The sequence below is a fragment of the Patella vulgata genome, chromosome 6, assembly GCF_932274485.2.
Source record: "Patella vulgata chromosome 6, xgPatVulg1.2, whole genome shotgun sequence".
Lineage (NCBI taxonomy): Eukaryota > Metazoa > Mollusca > Gastropoda > Patellidae > Patella > Patella vulgata.
In genome coordinates this window covers 32,414,508-32,441,160 of record NC_065884.2, presented here as the reverse complement: position 1 = coordinate 32,441,160, position 26,653 = coordinate 32,414,508, and the positions used below count along the sequence as shown (strand labels likewise).

Sequence of the window (26,653 nt, the reverse complement as noted above, 5' to 3'; positions counted from 1 at the left end):
AATTGGTAATATTTAAAGTTTTAAATTCAATAGAAACTTGGCAAAAAGGGAGGCTTTGCCTTTGATACGCCAGTTATCTATTATCAGTTTTAGATAGCCATTCCTATTTTCTGTTTGATTTCTGTTTTTTACTTTGTGAAAATCCTCCGTAGCAAGTGGGGATATGGAAGAAAATGAAACGGTAGCAAACGGAAGGTCAACTCTTGGTAGATCAAGCGCACATGGCCGCGTTGTTGTGTTCATACCACGAGATTTATTTACATTTAATTTTCCATATATTTTTATCTGACTTAGTTTTGAGATAATTGGAATTTTTTAGTTTAATAATGCATCAAGAATAGAGTTTGTGAACTTTCCATAGTGATATTACCCGTCGTCATCTACTCATTTGGGTTCTACCTTTACGTGCCGTGGTATGATAATAAAATGTAATTTAAGCAAACCACATAACAGATTGTGTATAGATTTCAGTGCTCTGGTATATTTACATGTTTAGTTTCTCTGAAAAGGCCGATCTACGCGCAAATTACAATGTGTGTGTGTGTGTGTGAAATAGCCCCTGCGCAAGGATGTACTTCTGAGTATATTAAAATTGGAACGATACAGAGAAGATTAGCATGGCCACGGCGCAAATGGCAACTGACCGTATCCAGTTTGTACGACCAAGGGGTCACGTGGACCGTCACGGGATGAGCATTCGCCGCTATTGGTGCGGATTCGTTATGTATACACTTAAAGGACAATATTGGTGTCAGCCATTATCACATATGTGACATAACTGATAAAACACTAATATTGTCCTTTAATTATGATAAAAAGAAGAAAAGTTGTTTTCTTAAAGAGGCTACATATATAGGCCTACCAATATTTCAGCTTAATTCTTCTAGAGCTAAAACAGCAAGAGACTGTCGGACAAACACATACTCAAGAGAATTAGCTGGAAGAACAACTATTTTGAGGTATTTCTCTATGAGATAATTAACGCAAGGTTCGTAGTAAAAATACTATACGGATTATTACATATGGACAAAATTGATATTTTCTAAAAGCTGATAACTTGGGCAGCCATTTTGAAAAAAAATCACAGGGCCTACTGAAGTACCTGTTTTCTATTTCACTGATATCGATGTATGCGCGCAGAAAGTACGACGTGTAAAGTAAAGGGATAACAATTCCGGGTATTCCGCAAAGTTACCGCAAAATTTGAAGAAATAAGAAATGTTCGAATCGGAGTCTCACCTGGAACAGACAGTAGTAGGTAAAGTAACACACATTACGAACTCAGCATTTTCAAGCTATCAATTCCTCTATTATTATATAATTATAATGATTTCAACTTTCATGGACAGCAGGGGTTATTATTTTAACACAGAAATAAATTGGAGTGTGGTATCTATGTGATACATAGAAGCATAAATACGAAAGCACTTGGAATTGAAATCACAGTCGTTGCAGAAAGATGAAAACGAAAAATAACCACCTTAGCTGAACAGTGAAAACGAGCCCCAGGCCTTCGGTCACATTCACATTATTTTCTTTACTTTGAGGCCCCTTTATAGCATTGGCAACAGGCCCGGCACTAGCTTAATTGGTTCCTAAATATAGTATGCATTAGGACTAACGATAATGTGTAAAACACAATATGCATAAATAACAAAGACAACCCCCAAATCAGAAATTTATAGTAATAATAAAATGTTCGAAAACTCTAAGGCTCATAAAGACAAAGAATACAAAATTTTCGGTCGTTATAAAATAGGTATCATATGAAAACGGCGACTAAATAGATACTTAACCTATGCTGTCTCCTCGGGTCTAAGACGCAAGAAACCGAAAAGGTATTGAGTCAAACCGCAAAACCGATATTTCATCATTACCTCTTTATATATTTTATCCAACTGGTCACCATCAAGCATAAAAGCAGGAAATCCTATCTTATATATTAGTTTAGTTATCTGCAATGCAATAATATGTTCCATTAATTTTGATTAATACCATAAAACTGTTTCATGGAGGGAAAATTTTAAAGATAAGTTAGAGCACGAACTTGTAGGCCAGCTATATTCACCTTAATAAGCATTAGGAAATAAATTGTATATATTATTGATAAACGGTTTGCGAGAAATATTTTTTTTTCATCTTGGACAGTTTTGCGTCTCTTCTGTTTGTAGATGATTCGGTTTCGTTGTCTTTCACAGTGGGGGGTGGGTATCATTAGGGATCTCCATGAATTGATCAATTTGTTAAAGTTGATTATCATTATTATTGAACCACAGATAAATAAAACAAAGGGGTCCTACCTGTAAATAATTCCTCAGTGACAGTACATAGTATACTATTTTAAATACTATATTTACTCTATACGAGATAAATAATCGTCCAATGCCAATGTATATATTCTACCAATCAATGGATGTATCATTTAAATCAATACCGTATAATTGGAATATAATGGTCAATACACACCTAGTAAACATTACTTCAAAACACAAGCTTGCGAATTTGTATGAACAAATAGCATCAAATTACAGACGAAGTCATTAAAATCAAACTGAACAAGGCATACCTTTTGGATGGCTATCTTTTTAGTATCAGAATTCATCCAAGTATTTGCATTCAATTCATCAATTACTGCACTTCTCAAGTAAGTCGTTATTTCAACTGCCTGAAGATAGAGAAACGGCATTAGCCGGTGATCAGAACATTCCATTCAAAACTGAAAAAATTTAGTGAAATATCCAAATTGTTGATGAACCAGCGGCTGCCAGGCAGGATACGCCCACATTTTCGAGAGATGGATAGAGAACAAGCTAAAAATGAAGTGATTTTTCCTACAATCAAGGGCCATAATTCAGAAAATTACAACTCAATATGTGCAAATTTATAATCTTTGGGTTATAAACTTACATTTCAAGTTTCAACAAAATCGGATAAAAATTGTGACCTCTATAGGGTCCACAACCTTGATATACCATATTTTTACGCTATTTGAGAACGAGAGGCGGCCAGTTTGTCTGTCAGTTTTGGCCGATTTTCACGAAATTCAAACTCAGCCATCCTTGAGGTGTAACGGTGATATAATAATACGGTTTTTTTAAATCGGATAAAAATTATGACCTCTATAGGGCCCACAAGCTAAAAACGCGATTTTTCGTACAATCAGGGGCCATAATTCAGGAAGTTACGGTCCGATATGTGCGAATATCGAAAGGAACCGAGATCTTTGGGTTATAAACTTACATTTCAAGTTTCAACAAAATCCGATAAAAATTATGACCTCTATTAGGTCCACAAGCTAAAAACGCCATTTTTCGTCCAATCAGGGGCCATAATTCAGGAAGTTACATTCCGATATGCGCGAATATTGAAAGGAACCGAGATCTTTGGGTTATAAACTTACATTTCAAGTTTCAACAAAATCGGATAAAAATTATGACCTCTATAGGGTCCACAACCTTGATATACCATATTTTTACGCTATTTGAGAACGAAGGGCGGCCATTTTGTCTGTCAGTTTTGGGCCGATTTTCACGAAATTCAAACTCAGTCGTCCTTAACGTGTAACGGTGATATAATAATAGGATTTTTTAAATCTGATAAAAATTATGACCTCTATAGGGTCCACAAGCTAAAAACGCGATTTTTCGTACAATCAGGGGTCATAATTCAGGAAGTTACGGTCCGATATGCGCGAATATCGAAAGGAACCGAGATCTTTGGGTTATAAACTTACATTTCAAGTTTCATCAAAATCGGATAAAAATTGTGACCTCTATAGGGTCCACAACCTTGATATACCATATTATTACGTTATCTGAGAACGAAGGGCGGCCATTTTGTCTGTCAGTTTTGGGCCGATTTTCACGAAATTCGAACTCAACCATCCTTAGGGTGTAACGGTGATATAATAATACATTTTTTTGAAATTGGATAAAAATTATGACCTCTGTAGGGCCCACAAGCTAAAAACGCGATTTTTCGTACAATCAGGGGCCATAATTCAGGAAGTTACGGTCCAATATACGCGAATATCGAAAGGAACCGAGATCGTTGGGTCATAAACTTACATTTCAAGTTTCAACAAAATCGGATAAAAATTGTGACCTCTATAGGGTCCACAACCCTGATATACCATATTTATTACGCTATTTGAGAACTAAAGGCGGCCATTTTGTCTGTCAGTTTTGGGCCGTTTTTTTTATTAAATTCGAACTCAGTCGTCCTTAGGGTGTAACGGTGATATAATAAAACGGTTTTTTAAATCGGATAAAAATTATGACCTCTATAGGGTCCACAAGCTAAAAACGCGATTTTTCGTACAATCAGGGGCCATAATTCAGGAAGTTACGTTCCGATATGCGCGAATATCGAAAGGAACTGAGATCTTAGGGTTATAAGCATACATTTCAAGTTTGAACCAAATCGGATAAAATTGTGGCCTCTACAGTGTTCACAAGCTAAAAACGTGATTTTTCGTACAATCAGGGGCCATAATCCATGAAGTTACAGTCCGATACATGCTAATATCGAAAGGAACCGAGATCTTAGGGTGATAAACCTATATTTCAAGTTTCATTGAAATCGGATAAAAATTGTGACCTGTAGACTGTTCACAAACAATTGTGGACGGACGGACGTCCGGACGGACGGACAGGGGCGACGATAATATACGTCCACATGAAAATGTGGGCGTATAAAAACTAAGAAATATTAAAATTGCGCATTTCAGATGATCATAGCTGGCATCAAACATGGGATTGATATCTAAATTTTTATCGACTTTTATTTACTAACGTGATTCGACCGGAAGCTATATTTGACGCAAAGTCCCTTCATATTCCTATATTATGTTATTAGCAATCTGATTAAAATACAGATCTGTTTTCCGTTTCGCTTTTTTATGCTTTCGATGGCCTACACTACATGAATATCTGACCAGTTTTACTGAAACGTCGCGTCAGGGGTCGTACGAGCGGCTTTTGACCCTATGACGTCAGACATTGATTAATCAATCAGCGTTGGCGTTGATTAATCTTATATAACAACTCTTCCATGTCCTAGTGTAGTACGGATAAATAAAACGAAATTTTTTAACTCTAAAAAACGAAACGAAATAGGATGTGTATTAATCAGATTGTGTTATTAGCATAGTCGGTGCCTTGATTAATCCCGTTTATGTGCAATTTATCCACAAAATTAATATTTGTAGATCTTATTAAATGAACATTTGATGAAATGCCGGTAGTCCAGAAGCTAGCAAAGATTAAATTAACATCACGAGTACAAAAGGTTTGGGGACACTACCAGGGAGCATTGTTCAAATCATCGCCCAAATTCATTACACTCATGAAAGCTATGACAAAATGTTCCTTAGGATTCCGAGTGATAATATGAGCCCTTCTGAGTCGTCCATTTTGAGGATTAACCTACTTCTGAGTAGGTCAAGGGTCACTCACTATTGGTCTGTCACGCACACCCTAACTTAAATGGAAATTAACCCCTTCTGAATAGGTCAAAGGTCACTATTGCTCGGCCACGCCTACGCTATCTTAAATGTATATCTCAGTACATGGGCATCGAACTGTTCCTTGGGACCCTCTGGGGCAACAAGAATACTACTGAGTGGCCCATTTAGGGAGTTTACTCACGTCTGAGTCGGTCAACGTTCCCCATTGATCGGTCAAGCCCTCTCCACTATTAACGTATATCTCAGTAGCCTATTTAACTACAACCACAATGTGGATATCAAACTGTTCCTTGGGACCGCCTTGTTAAGTTTGGGAATTAACCTGCTTTTGGGTAGGTTAAAGGTCACCATTGGTCGGACATGCCCAATCCAATTTAGAGTACATCTCCAGTAGAGAGCACAAAATTGACGTCAAACTTCCTTGAGACCCTCTGTGTCAATATGAATGCACCTGGGTGGTCAATTTTGGCGATTAACCAAAATCAGAGTAGGTCAAGGGTCCTTGGGACCCTCTGTGTCAATATGAATGCATCCGGGTGGTCAATTTTGGCGATTAACCAACTTCAGAGTAGGTCAAGGGTCAGAAATGGTCTGTCACGCCCAATCCATCTTTAATGCATATCTGAGTAGATACCTCGAATGCATATCTAATAGTAAGTGCAGGTGGGCCGCTCTACACGGAAAACAAAACCGACAAGACAAACCTACGGATAAGACAAAATATAGAAATGGCAAGAAATAAACAACAAATATAAAATCAAGTGAATGGATCCGGGGGCCAGCCGTAAGCGTACACTGCGCTGTACATCGTTCGTTCGTGGGGTTTTCTGTCCGCTTCCACCTTGGGTGATATCGCAGACAAATGTTTCATAATATACTTGCCAGAGTATATTATGTACAAGCACAGAGTGGGTGCCAAACTGTTAGGACCCCCTGTGCCATTATGGATCCGTCTGAGTTGTCAATTTCGGGGATTAACACCTTCTGAGTAGGTCAAAGATCACTTTGAGTCGGTTCCGTCCAATGTGTACATAGTCATGACTGGTGTCAAAATGACTATTTGAAGACATTGTATAAATACAAGTCCTTCTGGCTTCTCAATTTAGAGGATCAATAAGTCTGAACATGTGTCATATTTAATGGATTTTCTTTGTATACTGTACATTGGCGTACAATTCCTGCCACATGTCAACAGCCTTGCTCCTTCGCCATTTTGTAATTCTGTAATTGGGGATCGAATACAGCTCCTTTGTTTCGGGTATTTCGCCCACAGAACACGGTAGCGCCTATACGCAGAGCGTGTATTTTACATGTTGATGGGAGGTGGGATGGGTCGAGTCAACATAAAAGAAGGCTTGACAAAATGTAAATTCGTTTAACCAAAACAACCGATACGATGCAACCAATGGTAACCTATGACCTCCTCAGGCGGGGGTTAATACCCCAAATCTCGGACAGATTCATATGTTGCATGTACTCGACCATGTGCATGCATGCACATTGGACGGGTCTTACCAAAACTAACATTGCTCTAGGGGGTCAAAACTTGGATATGCATTGAAGGTACATGTGTGTACTGAAATATGCATTAAAGGTGAAGACCAATGATGACATTGACTAAGAAGTGGGTTAAGCCCTAAAATTGACCACCTGGAAGTATTCATGTTGCCCCAGGGGGTCCCAAGGAACAGTTTGATACACATTTTGTGCTTACACTGAGATATACATTTAAAGTAGAGTAGGCGTGGTCGACCAATAGTGACCTATGAGAGACAAAGTGGGTTAATCCCTAAATACACCACCCGGAAGGATTCATATTATCATTGGGAAATTCTAAGGAACATTTTGACATAGCTTTCATGGATGTACTCGAGATGTACTATAATACCAAAATCATTACTTAAGAGTTGCATTTTTTTGTTTTTTTGGCTGGGGTGGGGGCGTCCCGATCCCATATCTAATAATGCCAGGCCTCAAACCTTTTGTACTCGAGATGTTAATCACATCTTTGCTAGCTTCTGAACTAGGGTAACTAACGTCTTCGAGAAGACCATGTTCGTGTTTAAGTGTATTTGTGATTATAGAGAGCCAAATTAGTTAATGGTTAGTATTAAAAAGCAGTTAAAAGAGACGAATACCTTCTGTTTGTTCTCCGTTGGAAAATGATCGCGAACAAATAAAGAACCCATTGCCTCTGGCATCATTCTGTTAACGTAACCAAAACAATAATTCCATTTTCCCGAGAACTGTTCAACACCAAATACATCAACATAATACTCTCTGTTGGCATGGACATATTCCCAAGATAACTCTGGGGCGTATCGTTCTAAGAGTCTCCATACCATGTAATTGTGTAATACCCTGGAAGGAATATGGCCTTATACAACAGTACATTTATTTACTTACTGGACCCGTTGTTTTGGCACGGTTGTTCAAGTAACTGATCAACCTGTAATGTGTTGTTTTAGCACGTGCACAGGTGATAGTTTGAGGAAAAGTAGGTGTTTATATAGATGAACACCACAACATACTAACCTGGTGTTTGTGGAAAACTGACAACGCATTTTAATGCGAGTGTTGTATTATAAATAAAAAGAAACGCCGTGTTTATTAAAAAAGATAAATACATGTAGTTAACAATAAATCAATATATTTTCAAGGATTTATAGTTGGTGAAATATACTCTTCAAAAAAGTAGGGGAAATTCAGAAACAATACAAAACTGCGGAAATGCACTGCTGTTTTATTAGAGGTAACCAGTGTATGTTAATAACAGGCCAATTGCCAACACATGAACATAAACAGTTCATATTGGTGGCTTATCTGACGGCCCCATTTTACTCGCAAAGAGATACACTGTCAAAAGTGAAAATGGACGTTTTTGATTTTTGTCTTAATAATGAGTAATTAATTGCTCCACCAATCCTCAGACATTCAGCAATTCGTCGTGGCATGCTCCTAATAAACCGTCCAATCACGATTTGGGGCAATCTGACCCACTCCTCTTGCAGTGCCACGGCCAATTCTTGCAGTGTTGTCGGTTGACGTTGACGTCGACGAACACGTCTCCCGATCATGTCCCAATATGCTCGATAGGGGAAAGGTCAGGATTCATGGCTGGCCAAGGCATATTGACAATTTGGTGAAACTGGAGGTAGTCATTCACGACACGAGCGCGGTGGACACGGGCATTATCATCTTGAAAGATGAAACGTCGACCTGCACGTTGAGCAAAGGGCAGAACTATCGGTGCCAGGATGTGGTCACGGTAGTACACACCCAGTGACCCTTCGTTGAACAGTATGCAAGTCCGTTCTGCCAGTCATGGTGATTCCTCCCCACACCATAACAGACCCACGCCCGAATCTGTCATGCTGTCTGACGTTAACGTTAGCATGACGCTCATATCAGGACTCATCTGAGAACATTACACGCGCCCATCGACGATTACCCCAATTTCTACGTTGTCTACACCATTGATGCCTGTTTGCCATGTGCTGGCGAGTTAATGGAGGCACAACACGTGGTCGGCGCGCATGCAAATGGGCTGCATGTAGCCGATTTCTAATCGTTTGGGGTGTAACACGAATTCCTGTAACTTTGTATAAGTTTACAGAAAGCTGATTGGCCGTTTGTCCTCGATTTCGCAGGACCTGTGTACGAATGTATCAATCCTGGAATTGTGTAGTGGCTCTACGACGGCCTACTTTTTTTGGAGAGTATATATACAATTCACATTTTGCGCAAAAGGCAAGTGCCATGGCCCAAGAAGTTGCGAACTGGTGCTGGACAAAATAGAACTCCCCCAAGATCGTTTGATTCTTAACATCTAAAACGGACCAACATTGTGAACTCTAGAGTGTCCATAGACTTTGTGCATGATTCACATTTTGCGTAAAGCTCCGTCTGAATCGGACCAAAAATTATGGCCTTTGTTGTGGATCCACTGCCATCATACATATTTCACAATTAAACGTAAATGGTATGGGGCTATAACCTAAGAAGTCATGGAAGACCAAACAGCTATTTATCCAGTTTTCTTAATTCTTAGTTCTTAATTCATAGTCCTTAATTCTTATTTCTTCCTTTTTTGTCGTATTTCGACATTTATATATTAAAATTAACATTTGTATCTTAACATCAATATTTGTTTTACAAATCAGACATTTGTCATATCAGATCTGTAAATTGCATCTTTGTTTAATTTAATTGTATTTCAATATAATGATAAAATTTCTTTTAAAAAATCAAAAAATTACATTTAAATTTCATCAGAAACGTACAACGAAAATCAAATCTCAAACAACAAATTACCAAATACAAATCAGCAAATACAAATCTTGGAAAACCATTGTCAAAAAACATTTCTCCAAATTCATCTAATCTGAATATTATGACGCTAGTGGTGGGATGTCAAACGGCTCTACCAGACGATAAAACAGCAGCTGCACTATACTAGTCTGGTGGCTGAAGGGTGGGTGGGTCGCCACCCGAGCTGTGAATTTATGAGACAAGATTGGAGGGAAATGAGTTCTCGTTGCACACATATTTTGAGATAAGATGTGCAGCGGAATTAAAAAGTAATGTTTTTGCAAAGCTCTAAGAAAATCATCATTTAAATCAACGAGAACTCATTATTTGACGGCAATGGACCCACAACAAAGGCCATAATTTTTGGTCCGATTCAGACGGAGCTTGCGATAATAGTTACCGATCAAAAGATCTTGGAGGAGTTCGATTTTCGTCTGCATCAGACCGCAATTCTGGCCTTTGGCCTTTACGCAACATGTGAATCATGCACAAAGTCTATGGACCCTCTAGATCTCACCATGGTTGGTCCGATTTAGATGAAACTATAGATATATATTAAGGATCAAAAGATCTTGGGGTAGATCTATTTTGGCCAGCACCAGTTCGCAACTTCTTGGGCCATGGCACAGATGAAGAACTTATCGCCCCAACAGAAACACTTAGCTACACCTGCGACATGCAATAGTGCCATACGCGTGGGAGAGGTTAATTTTCAAATTTGACACTTCAAGGAAGGGTTGATAAAAACTGAGGCGTGCTGGTTTATCCTATCCATCATGTTTGTTTTCCTATCGGTTCTTCGATAATATTTATTGTTAAAGCGTATCTTTGCTTTAGTGTGTTACGTTTAATTTGCAATGAGACGTCTTCAACAGCGTGCAGCAGTAGCCAACATGCTTAATGTGTTACAGTCTGTGATCAGCAGACTGTGGAACCGGTACCAACAAACACACAATGCTGATGATAGACCTCGTTTAGGTCGCCCTAGAGCCACTACACAATCCCAGGATCGATACATTCGCACACAGGTCCTGCGAAATCGAGGATAAACGGCCAATCAGCTTTCTGTAAACTTGTACCGTGATACAGGAATTCGAGTTACACCCCAAAGGATTAGAAATCGGCTACACACAGCCCATTTGCATACGCGACGACCGCGTGTTGTGCTTCCATTAACTCATCAGCACATGGCAAACAGGCGTCAATGGTGTAGGCAGCGTAGGAATTGGGGTAATCGTCGATGGGCGCGTGTAATGTTCTCAGAGGAGTCCAGATTTAATGTTCACGGTTAGGCGTGCTCGCGTTTGGAGGCGTGTAAATGAGCGTCATGCTAACGTTAACGTCAGACAGCATGACAGATTCGGGCGTGGGTTTGTTATGGTGTGGAGAGGAATCACCATGACTGGCAGAACGGACTTGCATATTGTTCAAGGGAGGGTCACTGGTGTGTACTACCGTGACCACATCCTTGGCTCAACGTGCAGTTCGACGTTTCATCTTTCAAGATGATAATGCCATTGCCCACCGCGTTCGTGTCCATATGCCTTGGCCAGCCACGAGTCCTCAACGTGCAGTTCGACGTTTCATCTTTCAAGATGATAATGCCCGTGCCCACCGCACTCGTGTCCATATGCCTTGGCCAGTCACGAGTCCTGCCTTTCCCCAATAGAGCATGTCTGGGACATGATCGGGAGATGTGTTCGTCGACAACAATTGGCCGTGGCACTGCAAGAGGGGTGGGTCAGATTACCCCAAACCGCGATTGGACGGTTGATTAGGGGCTTGCCAAGATGAATTGCTGAATGTCCGAGGATTGGTGGGGCAATTACTAATTATTAAGACAAAAATGACCAACCCCCCGTCAAAATGGCCTATCCCCTTTACGTAAATAGTGTAAATAAAACTTTAAATGTATGTTATATATCAACGGTCCCTGTAGGAGGTCACGTTTGGTGCGTATCGGACCTCCTATTCTGGAGTTATGCCCCCTGCCTTTTACGCAAAATGTGAAATATTTCATAATTTTTTGGCCCCGCTAGAGGCTACAATTTTTATCTGATTCAGATGAAAGATAACAAATATGTTTAGGATCAAAAAATCTTGAAAGGGTTCGATTTTGGTGCGCATCAAAACTCAACCTCTTGTTTACACTGAAAAGATCTTGTTAACATTTGACTACGATGTTTCAGGGTAATCATTTAATGACCAAATGCTAATATTAAATGTTGATATATAAAAGCTCACAAGACTTTTTAAAAATTTTGATCTTTGATTTTAATTGGGAATACAAGTCTCAGCAGCAATTTTGACACACAAGCGTGATTCGGATGATACTGTTCAAACAAGAGGCCATAATGTTGACGGTACAACAAAGTATTTTACTTTGAGTAATTCGATGGACAGAGTTTGTAATCCAAATATTTATCCATATCGCAGATCGGTTAAGGATGCAGTAGTAAATACGCATAACTAATACACATTAACACGCCATATAATACTCAGACTAATAATAGCCCGATTGGGTTTGTTACATAATTGCCATGAGTTGGCTTTTCGGGTAGAAATCGTGGAATACGGTTTTGCTGTTTGATGACAAAACATTAATGTTGACATTTTTTCTTAGAAGGTCTTCATAGTATAGAATGCCATTATTTGAGTGTAGCCATTTTGCGATAATATTTCAACATATTTTTTTTATTTTCACTTTAAATATAATATTGGCAGGGGTCGTGACTATATTTCAGATTTTTTCCCACCACTTCATGAAGATATTTCCAAGATGGCGGCCATTTTTTGCGGGATCATTGGACGTCGTTCTGGTATTGATTAAGTAGTCTTTGGTGTCAATATATATGTTTTCATGGGCACAGATTCCATTTCTGCCAGTGTAAAATGATCACATGCTCACCTATTTTAGCCACGCTTATTTACGCAAGCCCGACGCTGCCGTTACGCCGTCTTTGCTTCCATGCCAGGAGAATAGGCTTTTCCTTCCCCGAAAACATATATATTGACGACCACTTAATCAAAATCAACACATCACCCGTAGCAATGCTGGAAATATTCTAAATATGTGAACATGAGATCATTTTACATGGTTGTAAATGTTAGAAATGGAACCTGCGCCCCCGTAAACATATATTTATATATATTGACACCAAACACTACTACTTAATCAAAATCTGCACATCGTCCCATTTTTCCCGCTAAAAATGACCACCATCTTGGAAATATGTGAACATGTGATCATTTTGCAAGGTTACAAATGACAGAAATGGAATCTGCGACACCAAACACTACTACTTAATCAAAATCGTCCCATCGTCCCATTTTACCACCAAAAGAGGCCGCCATCTTGGAAATATCTTCATGAAGTGATGGAAACAAAATCTGAAATATAGTCATGACCCCTGTAAATACTAATACAGTGCCAAATCATAATTATTGATATGTTGATAACATTAAAAATAAGTTGAAAACAAAATATAAGTTGGAATATCATCGCAAAATGGCTACCCTTAAAATAATGGCGTCCCAAACCTACTCAGAAAAAACGTCAACATTGTTTTTTTGTCATTAAACATCAAAACCTACAAAATCTTGTTCCACAATTTCCACCCGAAAAGCCGACGAATTTACATCAAGGATCGGACTATAAGGAGAGAGACCAGACCAAATAACACACTATTTATGGATAACAATTACTGTGGTTTATTTCACTGCGACGTTTCAACAAGATGACTTGTGAAATCTTGTTGAAACGTCGCAGTGAAATAAACCACAGTAATTGTTATCCATAAATAGTGTGTTATTTGATTATGTTCCAATTACTAAATGCCATTTAAAGAATATATGAGAGAGACCAGACACTCGTCTTGTCAGCTCAAGCGTTTTGTTAATATTGAGCTTTTTTCTAGGCTTCATGATGAGATAATAACACGAGTAAGTAGCCTACAAAGAAAACAAGTGTTTTAAAACAAACACAATTATCATTTTATTAAAACAACACTTTATTATTTCAAAAACATTTGTCCGAGCGGTCTTCTATCTTGGTCCGAGCTGTTTTCTGTCTTGCTCCGAGTAGTCTTCTGTTTTGGTCCGAGTGTCATGCATTCTATGGAATATATGCACTTGCTATTAGTTTATTTTGCTTGTAAAGAAGTGGGTGTGTAATCAGCAGAAACAGATGTAAACTTGGCATAGCTGTTTAGATAATTGCTTGGTGTGGTTCTAGATTCTTAATATGCCTGTGAGGCTGACATCAAATTGGTCATTTGTTTCAGTGTGCAAACTGGTGATGCATGTAAAAGATTCCATAGCAATTTGAAAGAGGACTAGACAATAAGGCTGCCTTATTAAAATTCTTTCCCTTACAATCACATGTAGCCATACATGTTAGTCTCAAAATGATATCTTGTGTAAAATCATGCTCTTTTAATTTCCTTCCATAGACACGGTATTTTACTTATATTCTGCCATATAAATAACCCCTGTGTCCATAACTGATTAAGACACGCACCTGTCCCTGGTATGCCAAGCAAAAACCAAATCGAGACTCAGTTTGTCTACTTATAATCACCCCTTTTATACCCTGGAGAGGTATTTAGTAAACATTGTTACCAAAGAAAGAAATCAACCTTTTATTCTCAATATAAAGCCACGAAATTCTTTTATAAATCTGAAAATAAAACTCTGATTGTGGAAATTCAAAAGTTATCTGCCGCCATTGCTTTCTTTAATTGCTGGTGTTTTAAAATGTCGAATACCATGCCCCTCTAGATATTGTTTTACTATATAGACTGCAGTGTAATCCTAAACACTAAGAATTTGGCCTGGAAACTTGGAAATTAACGAGGCATTATCAAGAAATTAATTAATAATTCATAGTAAATGTCGATAATTATAAAAAATCAAGCGCTGACCTAGAGTAAAGTATATTGAGCTAGTAAAATGCCCTGATGTATTATTGGATGATGAAATCAACCTTCATTTTTTAACAATTGGTGAACATCTCAAATGTTGCACACATATTTTGAGATGTGCAGCGGGATTAAAAAGTAATGTTTTTGCAAAGCTCTAAGAAAATCATCATTTAAATCAACGAGAACTCATAGACGGCAATGGACCCACAACAAAGGCAATAATTTTTGGTCCAATTCAGACGGAGTTTGCGATAATAGTTAGCGATCAAAAGATCTTGGAGGAGTTCGATTTTCGTCTGCATCAGTTCGCAATTCTGGGATTGTGGCCTTTGCCCTTTATGCAAAATGTGAATCATGCACAAAGTCTATAGACCCTCTAGATCTCACAATGGTTGGTCCGATTTAGATGAAACTATAGATATATGTTAATGATCAAAAGATCTTGGGGGAGTTCTATTTTGGCCAGCACCAGTTCGCAACTTCTTGGACCATGGCACAGATGAAGAACTTATCGCCCCAACAGAAACACTGAGCTGCACCTGCGACATGCGATAGCGCCATACACGTGGGAGGGGTTCATTGTCAAATTTTACACTTCAAGGAAGGGTTGATGAAAACTGCCGCGTGCTGGTTTATCCTATCCATGTTTGTTTTCCTATCGGTTCTTCCATAAGATTTACTGTTAAAGCGTATCTTTGCTTTAGTGTGTTACGTTTAATTTGCAATGAGACGTCTTCAACATGACGAACGTCTACGTGCTATTGACATGCTTCGAATGGGCTCTAAACAGCGAGCAGTAGCCAACATGCTTAATGTGTTACAGTCTGTGATCAGCAGACTGTGGAACCAGTACCACCAAACACACAATGCTGATGATAGACTTCGTTTAGGTCACCCTAGAGCCACTGCACAATCCCAGGATTGATACATTCGTACACAGGTCCTGCGAAATCGAGGACAAACGGCCAATCAGCTTTCTGTAAACTTGTACCAAGATACAGGAATTCGAGTTACACCCCAAACGATTAGAAATCGGCTACATACAGCCCATTTGCATGCGCGGCGACCGCGTGGCAAACTCACTAGCACATGGCAAACAGGCGTCAATGGTGTAGGCAGCGTAGGAATTGGGGTAATCGTCGATGGGCGCGTGTAATGTTCTCAGAGGAGTCCAGATTTACTCTGGATTTCACGGTTAGGCGTGCTCGCGTTTGGAGGCGTGTAAATGAGCGTCATGCTAACGTTAACATCAGACAGCATGACAGATTCGGGCGTGGGTCTGTTATGGTGTGGGGAGGAATCACCATGACTGGCAGAACGGACTTGCATATTGTTCAAGGGAGGGTCACTGGTGTGTACTACCGTGACCACATCCTGACACCGATAGTTCTGCTCTTGGCCCAACGTGCAGTTCGACGTTTCATCTTTCAAGATGATAATGCCCGTGCCCACCGCGCTCGTGTCCATATGCCTTGGCAAGCCACGAGTCCTGACCTTTCCCCAATAGAGCATGTCTGGGACATGATCGGGATACGTGTTCGTCGACAACAAATGGCCGTGGCACTGCAAGATGGGTGGGTCAGATTGCCCCAAACCGTGATTGGACGGTTGATTAGGAGCTTGCCACGACGAATTGCTGAACGTCCGAGGATTGGTGGGGCAATTACTAATTATTAAGACAAAAATGGCCAAGCCCCCGTCAAAATGGCCTACCCCCTTTACATAAATAGTGTAAATAAAACTTTAAATGTATGTTATATATCAACGGTCCCTGTAGGAGGTCACGTTTGGTGCGTATCGGACCTCCTATTCTGGAGTTATGCCCCTGTCGTTTACGCAAAATGTGAAATATTTCATAATTTTGTGGACCCGCTAGAGGCTACAATTTTTATCTGATTCAGATTTATCTGATTCAGATGAAAGATAACAAATATGTTTAGGATCAAAAAATCTTGAATGGGTTCGATTTTGGTGCGCATCAAAACTCAACCTCTTGTTTACACTGAAAAGATCTTGTTAACATTTGACTACGATGTTTCAGGGATATCATTTAATGACCAAATGCTAATATTAAATGTTGATATATAAGACTTCTTTTTTTTTTAATTTTGATCTTTGATTTTAATTGCAAATACAAGTCCCAGCAGCAATTTTGACACACAAGCGTGCGGATGACACTGTTCAAACAAGAGGCCATAATGTTGACGGTACCACAATTTATTTTACTTTGAGTAATTCGATGGACAGAGTTTGTATAATCCGGATATTTATCCATATCGCAGATCGGTTAAGGATGCAGTAGTAAATACGCATAACAAATACATATTAACACGCCATATAATATTCAGGCTAATAGCCCGATTGGGTTTGTTACATAATTGCCATGAGTTGACTTTTCGGGTAGAAATCGTGGAATACGGTTTTGCTGTTTGATGACAAAACATTAATGTTGACATTTTTTCTTAGAAGGTCTTCATAATATAGAAGGCCATTATTTGAGGGTAGCCATTTTGCGATAATATTTCAACTTATTTTTTTTATTTTCACCTTAAATATAATATTGACAAGGGTCGTGACTATATTTCAGATTTTATTCCACCACTTCATGAAGATATTTCCAAGATGGCGGCCATTTTTTGCGGGATAATTGGACGACGTTCTGGTATTGATTAAGTAGTCGTCTTTGGTGTCAATATATATGTTTTCATGGGCACAGATTCCATTTCTGCCAGTGTAAAATGATCACATGCTCACCTATTTTAGCCACGCTTATTTACGCAAGCCTCACGCTGCCGTTACGCTGTCTTTGCTTCCATGCCAGGAGAATAGGCTTTTGCTTCCCCGAAAACATATATATTGACGACCACTTAATCAAAATCAACACATCACCCGTAGCAATGCTGGAAATATTCTAAATATGTGAACATGAGATCATTTTACATGGTTGTAAATGTTAGAAATGGAACCTGCGCCCCCTTAAACATATATTTATATATATTGACACCAAACACTACTACTTAATCAAAATCTGCACATCGTCCCATTTTTCCCGCTAAAAATGACCACCATCTTGGAAATATGTGAACATGTGATCATTTTGCAAGGTTACAAATGACAGAAATGGAATCTGCGACACCAAACACTACTACTTAATCAAAATCGTCCCATCGTCCCATTTTACCACCAAAAGAGGCCGCCATCTTGGAAATATCTTCATGAAGTGATGGAAACAAAATCTGAAATATAGTCATGACCCCTGTAAATACTAATACAGTGTCAAATCTCAATTATTGATATGTTGATAACATTATAAATAAGTTGAAAACAAAATATAAGTTGGAATATCATCGCAAAATGACTACCTTTAAAATAATGGCGTCCCAAGCCTACTCAGAAAAAACGTCAACATTGTTTTTTATCATTAAACATCAAAACCTACAAAATAAAGCTTGTTCCACGATTTCTACCCGAAAAGCCGACGAATTTACATCAAGGATCGGACTATAAGGAGAGAGACCAGACACTCAATTTGTCAGCTCAAGCGTTTTGTTAATATTGAATTTTTTTCTAGGACTGTTTGGTCTTATTCGAAACTAAATGCCACTGATCTTATAACTCATTTTTCTAGTTATAACTGGGACGATCTTTTCCAACAATACCACGATCCTCATACACTTGCCGATAATATATCCAAATCAATTTTTTCTGAACTTAGGCTTTTCATACCAAATAAAATCGTTACAATCAGACCAAATGACCCTAAATGGATGAATGGAAAAATCAGACTTCTTATTCGTAAACGAAATAGACTCCATAAAAAAAGCGAAAAAGACTAATGTACAGCTCGACTGGCAAAATTTTAGAAAGTCTCGAAACGTTGTCATTTCCGAAATACGAAAATCTAAATCTTCTCACTATTCAAAAATAGACTCTAAAATTAATAATAACGACTTTAGTGAATCTCGATGGTGGTCTTTGGTTAAACAAATCTCTCTAAAGAAAGGCTGCTCAGGCCCGGAAATTCCACCTCTTAAATATAATGATAAATTATTCTTTGAAAACAGTGACAAAGCTAACGCCCTTAATGATTTTTTTGTCTCACAGGAAACTCTAGACACCGACCAAGACAACCTTCCCGACTTACCTTTCTCTAACATAGAAATTCCTCCCCTTAAAATAACCCCCCAACTAGTCGAAGATATTCTCTTCTCTTTAACTCCTAAAAAATCATGTGGTCATGACAATGTAAACAACTTTGTTTTAAAATTACTCCATAAATCCCTAGCAACTCCACTCAGCCGCCTCTTTACCATACTAGTTGATCGTTGCATCTTTCCAGATTGCTGGAAATTTGCCAATGTTGTTCCCATCTTTAAGAAAGGATGTGCCCACGACTGCACAAACTACAGACCAATTTCTCTCCTTAGTTCTCTAGGTAAAGTCTTTGAAAGAATCATTTATAATCATATTTATAATTTCATCATCCGTCAAAAGATCATTACCCCCCATCAATCAGGATTTCTGGCTAAAAATTCTGCTACTTACCAACTTCTGGAAATGTACAACTATATTTGTAAGGCTCTCGATGAGGGACACGAAGTAAAATCTGTCTTCTTCGATATTAGTAAAGCTTTTGATAGAGTTTGGCATCGTGGCTTATTACACAAACTAAATAACTATGGTATCCGCCATGACACTCACAAATTAATTACCAGTTATCTACAAGATCGCGAACAATGTGTCGTCCTTAATGGTCAAAAATCATTCTCAAGAAATGTTTCTGCCGGTGTTCCGCAAGGCTCGATAATTGGTCCACTTTTATTTCTCCTATATATAAATGATTTAACAAATAATATTTCATCTAATATACGCCTGTTTGCTGACGACACCTCTTTATTCGTAATAATTGATAACCAAATCTCTACTCAAAATAAATTAAACGCGGACCTCGAAACGATTTTCAAATGGTCATTAAAATGGAAAGTAACTTTCAATCCTTCCAAAACTACCAGCCTTACCTTCTCTAGAAAACTTTCCCCCACCTCTCTCAACTTAAATTTCAACAATGTCCTTCTTACTGATGTTAACACCCATAAACACCTTGGCGTATATTTCAATAACTTCTGTACTTGGGATACCCACATTAACCATATGATAACTAAAATTAGTAAAACCACTAACTGCTTCCGTTCATTAAAATATCGACTTAAACGTAAAACCCTTGAAATCATCTTCAAATCTTTTATCCTACCACTTTTCGACTACGCTGATTGCGTGTGGAATAACTGCACAAAAGAAAAAAGTGACCAGCTGGAATTTCTACATTTAGACGCCATTCGAACCATTACAGGCCTTCCTCGCGGTACTTCGCATAACAAAGACGTTACGAACATAAAATGGTTTTATTCTTCAAAATTATCAATATACAAACACCGTCGTTTCTATTGGATTTAGTACCTCCAACTATAGCGTCAAGCCAACCATATCAACTCAGAAACTCCAACAATCTAATGAGTATTATCTATAAATCCAACCTTTATAAAAATTCGTTTTTTCCATCGTCAGTACTGGAGTGGAATCGTCTAGACGAAAGCATCAAAACTTCTGACTCGATCTCTTCATTCAAATTTAAAATTAGACAAGCATACGGTAAACCTAAACACAACGATCTCTTCAACTTTGGCGACAGGACTCTCCAGATTATTCTCTCCAAATTACGTAATTCGAAATCCGACTTAAATTATCATAAATACCTTATGCATATATCTGACGACCCATCCTGTCTGTGCGGAAACAAATGCGAATCTAGCGAACACTTCTTCTTTCATTGTAGCCTCTTCTTAGAACAACGCAGATCCACTATCGATACATTGGACTACCATTACAAGAACATTAATTCACTTTTATTTGGAAATGACAGTCTTTCTAAAAATAGAAATATCTGTTTACTCTCAGTCGTTCACAAATATATTACTTTGACTAAACGCTTCAATTCTCCGAAATAAAAATTTTAATCGATCATTCTCTACGAGCCACTTTTTAATTACCCTTCAAATTTTATATTGTGAACAACGTTTACTCACTGTCTGAGTACATACAAACTTCCCTGACCTAGCCTCTGTAATCCAGTCAAATGTGAGATATGTGTATACCAGTACCATTAAACTATAGTAGGTTGGTGCGTTTTTTTTTTGTTTTTTTTTTTTTTGCATCGCGTCCTCAACTTTATTATCCAAATCTGTACTCGGGCACCCGTTACTTTTCCGATTTTCTCTCTTTTCCTTTGACTATTTTTCTTTTTATTTATATACCTCTGTCATCTCATTGTTAACTAAAATCCTAATATTGATAATCATTCCCATTGTATTACATTACCAGCTGATCATTAAATTTATATTCGTGTCACTCCATTCTGGAAGCAGTTTTATATAAGCATTAAGTTGCTTGTTACTGTATCCAACTTATTCATATTATTCCCTCTATGATTGTATATAAGAATTCTGAATAAATACTTTTTTAAATCATGATGAGATAATAACACGAGTAAGTAGCCTACAAAGAAAACAATTGTTTTAAAACAAACACAATTATCATTTTATTAAAACAACACTTTATTATTTCAAAAACATTGGTCCGAGCGTTCTTCTATTTTGGTCCGAGCTGTTTTCTGTCTTGCTCCGAGTAGTCTTCTGTTTTGGTCCGAGTGTCATGCATTCTATGGAATATATGCACTTGCTATTAGTTTATTTTGCTTGTAAAGAAGCGGGTGTGTTATCAGCAGAAACAGATGTAAACTTGGCATAGCTGTTTAGATAATTGCTTGGTGTGGTTCTAGATTCTTAATATGCTTGTGAGACTGACATCAAATTGGTCATTTGTTTCAGTGTGCAAACTAGTGATGCATGTAAAAGATTCCATAGCAATTTGAAAGAGGAGTAGACAATAATGCTGCGTTACTAAAATACTTGGTATGCCAAGCAAAAACCAAATCGAGACTCAGTTTGTCTATAAGTCTACTTATAATCACCCCTTTTATACCCTGGAGAGGTATTTAGTAAACATTAAATTCTTTTATAAATCTGAAAATAAAACTCTGATTGTGGTAACTCAAAAGTTACCTGCCGCCATTGCTTTCTTTAATTGCTGGGGTTTTAAAATGTCGTATATCACGCCCCTCTAGATATTGTTTTACACTGCAGTGTAACCCTAAACACTAAGAATTTGGCCTGAAAACTTGGAAATTAAAGAGGCATTATCAAGAAATTAATTAATAATTCATAGTAACTGTCGATAATTGTAAAAAATCAAGCGCTGACCTAGAGTAAAGTATATTGAGCTAGTAAAATGCCCTGATGTATTATTGGATGATGAAATTAACCTTTATTTTTTAACAATTGATGAAACTCTCAAATGTCAATGCCTTTGTAATATGAAATGGTCTTACTCACCAATATTTGGTACATATTTTTATTTTTCTCCATTTTCTGTACTTTTTATGCTTTATTTATTTTATCAATCTATAATTATTTTGCTTGTATCTTAACCATTAGTGATCTTTTATGTACGGAGGAATGTGGTCCGTTTTAATTCATAATCTTCTCAAATGAATATTGCTTGACTTTTTTTTGGCGTTCTCTGTGTTATTCTTTTCTTAAAGGGAATGCGTGAGAAGGACAATTCGGTAATTTCTAGAAAACTAGATGACCCTACACTCAATTTAAACTCCGTATGGAAGTATCTTGTACGTACTATAACTACTATTGTGTGTGTGTGTTAATTTAATGAACAAATAATAATTTTATAATATCTTGCTATGTTATTTATAAAACATTGTAGGTCAACCACAACAAATTAAAGGGTACAGCATAGGGGCCAGGGAGGGGTAGCTATACTGGATATAGAATGGGGAAATACAGTCCAAGTTTAAGCAGTGGACACATTAGCCGAATCCTTCGGCCGAATCAATCGGCGCCGAATTTTATTCGGCCGAATGGGTGGACACACTAGCCGAATGCTTCGCCCGATTCAACCTGCCGATTGCATCACCTTTCACGTCACATGATTAAACATGGCGGCGTCTATGTCTTCAATCTATCACGTGACTTCTCGATGAGTGGTGATTGGCTAATGAATTCTTTATTCGGCCGAATGCTTTGGCGAAGCGGACACACCAGGCGAATATAATTCGCCCGAATATATCAAACCTGTTTGATTCGGGCGAATCATTCGGCCGAATGACAGTGGACACACTAGGCGAATTTCGACGCCGATTGATTCGGCCGAACGATTCGCCCAAATCAAACAGGTTTGATATATTCGGCCGAATCATTCGGCTAGTGTGTCCACCGCTTTATGTATGGAAACAACACAAGTTATACCATGCGACATCACAAATTTGTTTAAATTTTGAGACAAGTGATGGTGCTGATTTCCCACACAAGTTTCAACACACGCTTGTGTTATTTTCTAAAATATAACATAAATGTGTGTTGATTTGACATTCAACACAAGTTTGTTGTGTTGTTTTTTTTACAGTATTAATATAGACTGGGTTGTTAATTCACATTGAATTATTTAGAAAACACACTTGTATTGCAGAACAAACAAATTTATATTTGTGTTTTTAATGAACACTATTGAAACACTGTATCTTACAACATGAGGTTTATTCACTGTGAGTTATTTTGTTAATACACAGTAGACTGGAGAATATTAAGTAATCAACATATTAAGCAATGTATATTTTTATCACTGTTCATTTCCCCAATTTGGGCTAGTTCCCTAAAACTATACAAAAGCCATGACCAATGAGAACTATATTTTTAAAACTGATTTTTGTCAGCACGTGTATTATATAATGTGTACTAAATTATAATAGTAAATCTTGAATCAGTTTTCAACTTTTTTCTTTTATTCAAATTCGATGTGAAGCATTGGGACAATCAATGAGATGATTAGCCCTATTGATTTTTCCCTATTCTCTGTGCATCTCGTGCAAAATGTGGCCATATCTTGCATGGCAACCCCTTGTTTGTCCCTGTTTTTATGCATTTTCTGCTGCACTATGTAATCTCTAAGCCAATCAGAGCCACAGGCATAATTTAGGTATTACAATTCCCTATAAACGGACTCTCATATCACACTAAAGATCAATCTATGCACATGATCTTAAGTTCAGTTTAAAGGAAAATAATGCCAAGGGAGTAAAACTTCATAATCTGGTTGGCAGTTTAGCAGTAATTTTCGCTTGCAGCATATAACCTCGGCAGTATAACTTCAGAGATCAGATGTAAGAGAAACGGGAATGTAACGTTCGGTCACATAACTACCTAGGTTGAATACGGCCAAAATGGTTATCAAATAATGCCAATTATATGTACATGTATGTTATACTTACCTTGTTTTATCTGCCGAGGGTAGATTGGTAATCAGATTGCTTAAGCCATAAATAAATTCTTTCTTATAAAGTATAACTTTAGAAGCACCAGTTATACTTTTAAATTCGTACTTCATCTGTGCCGCCCAGTCAATCTTTAACATATAATATCCTCGGTTTAGAACGATTGTTTTTATTCTATGAGTTCTAAAATATGCAAATGGACTTTCGGTCCATAAAGCATTTTATTATTTAAATTATATAGAAGAACTGAAAAGTGTTATTTGGTATTTTAAATGAAAATGATATTTTAAAACAAAATGATATGCAAATGGAGTTTCAATTATAGAAATATAAGAACCGGGAAGTGTTATTTTGAATATTAAATCAAATTATTTGGAATATTAACATAAAATGATGTGCATGGTAAAATAAATCACAAATTGGATAAAGGAGATACAACTTTTAACTAGAACAGCGAGATGTGTCAACTGGAGAATCGTAAAAATAGCGATAGATTGGGTAAAGGTTTCTATGATCTTCTTTTAAGTATAGAAATAACATTTTAAATAACACTGTAATAATATCGAACTACATCACTATGTCACGCCATAACGTAATACCGAGTCGTGTCACGTTCTTATCAAGTTAGGTCACGTCAGCAATCATGCGGTATTGAATATAATCACATCAACCGGGCTACCTACTGAAGTGGAGAAAAAAACATGTCATCACTCTCTGTGATAGTAGCGGAGAAACAAATATTTACTCAATTTTAGATATTCAGATGTGAATCTCAAATTAGCAGAATCTAGTATTATAATACAGAGAGTAACTAAGAAAGTCATTCATTCAATCAATTTTGTAAAACTAACAGACAAAATTATGTATGATGCCTAAGCTGTGGATTCACATAAACACTAAGTTTTCTCTTTAATTTTCGATGTTGGCGAATAACGAAAAACAAGTACATGTAGTTCGTTTTTCAATATTCAGTTTAGCATCTCAAAAAATCTAAACAAAATCATCAATGAAGATGGATGAGCAGTGACTGAGCAGTCGAATCACATAAAACTGCCTTAATTGTGGATATTGGCCAATATCGAAAATCAAGTTGAAAGGACAGTTTTATATGAATCCACTCCTCAGAAGGCATTCAAGAGCGTAGAGGTAGAATTGCTACAAATAGCCTACTCGTCAATTAAACATGACCAAAGCTGACTGATCAGAGTGGGCCAATCTGCCCCCGCCTAAGTGAATTGTGGGTCGAAGCAATGTGTTGCAAGGATTCCACTCTCAAATTTGACAATGAACCCCTCCCATGTGTATGGCGCTATTGCGTGTCGCATGTGCAGCTCAGTGGTTCTGTTGGGAAGTTCTTCATCTGTGAACATACTCTCAAAGCATGTCAAGTGCCCATGACTATTTATCATATCACAACCTGCAAAGGTATTTGCATCTCAATATCCCCTAAATTTTTTGAAGAGTAGGCTATGTTATAATCCAATTCGACCATTTTAGGATCTTTAAAACACAGAAAGACATTTCGCCAGACACTTTTCCAGTGAACATTGAAGCCTGCAAAATAGCATATTAACAGATTTTGTGAAGGCTCCAGGAAACTTCCGGAAATTACCGAGGCCTTCCGATATTTTCAGAACATGAATGGTTCTCTCCATTTTTAAAATAGACCAAAACCGTTTGGCCGCCACATTGGATTTTACAATTTACCTCCACCTTTGTATTGTTTTGAACCTATTCCAATCCTTAGGGAGCCGATTTTTGAATTTCGATTTCGCTTACTTCCGGTTTCACTTTGAATTTTGACCTTCTATCTGGTGACCTAACCTTTCAATGACCCTTCATCTTTGCATATAATTATGACGGCCCTGGTTTCAACTAACGGTTAATATCAAAAGGTTTGGTCTTCAGGTATAACTTCCTTCTTTATTAAGAGTTCAAAGTGACGGGTTTTTCCACTTTAATAGGCACAGGGTGTTACTCTACTCAATCATTCATGGTGTAACTTGATTGCTGAAGTGACAAGGCGTGACCTGGCGTGACTTGACGTACCGAAACACGCCAGTACTCCTTCGGAGATCTTGTTATTATTACTTTTTTATTAGGGGTTTGTTTTTATCTCGTGAAAATGGGTGGTGGTTAGTACTTAAATGTAAAATGAAATTTGTGCGCATGACGGAAATGTGCATCGTCCATAATTCTGTTAATTCTCAACCGATTTTTCAGATATTTAGATAAAGTCAGCTTTTGAACTTCTTTTTTTTTTTTTGCATTATTTAAAAATATTTGTCAATACGAGTCGTCTATCAACTTTTTAGAGTAATCTCATCAAGTTAAAATCCAACGGAAGTGCCACCATTTTGAAAATGTAAGTTAATCTTTAAAATCCTACTCGTGCTACAATTCTTATCCAATTTTCAATATCGTCATATATTTGAAAAACATTCACAGTTCGCAATCGATCGGCACGTTGAGAATTTTGATATTAGACCTAGATTTTTTTAAAGTAATGTCATAAAATTGAATTTCTTTTTAAAATAGTGCAAAACTTTGAAA

General features: G+C 37.6%; 1 protein-coding gene and 1 pseudogene across 1 annotated transcript in view; one reads left to right on the top strand and one right to left on the bottom strand.

Moving 5' to 3' along the window:
- Nucleotides 1-26,653, bottom strand: part of LOC126825384 (endothelin-converting enzyme homolog) — a 134,216-nt gene that overhangs the window by 49,049 nt on the left and 58,514 nt on the right. The window contains exons 5-8 of the mRNA XM_050554997.2: nucleotides 24,098-24,231; nucleotides 7,606-7,828; nucleotides 2,567-2,665; nucleotides 1,878-1,955 (exon numbers count right to left, since the gene is read on the bottom strand). Of these exons, the coding sequence (XP_050410954.1) occupies nucleotides 1,878-1,955; nucleotides 2,567-2,665; nucleotides 7,606-7,828; nucleotides 24,098-24,231 (534 nt within the window). The remainder of the gene's footprint in view (nucleotides 1-1,877; nucleotides 1,956-2,566; nucleotides 2,666-7,605; nucleotides 7,829-24,097; nucleotides 24,232-26,653) is intronic.
- LOC126825904 (U6 spliceosomal RNA) lies at nucleotides 572-658 on the top strand (annotated as a pseudogene).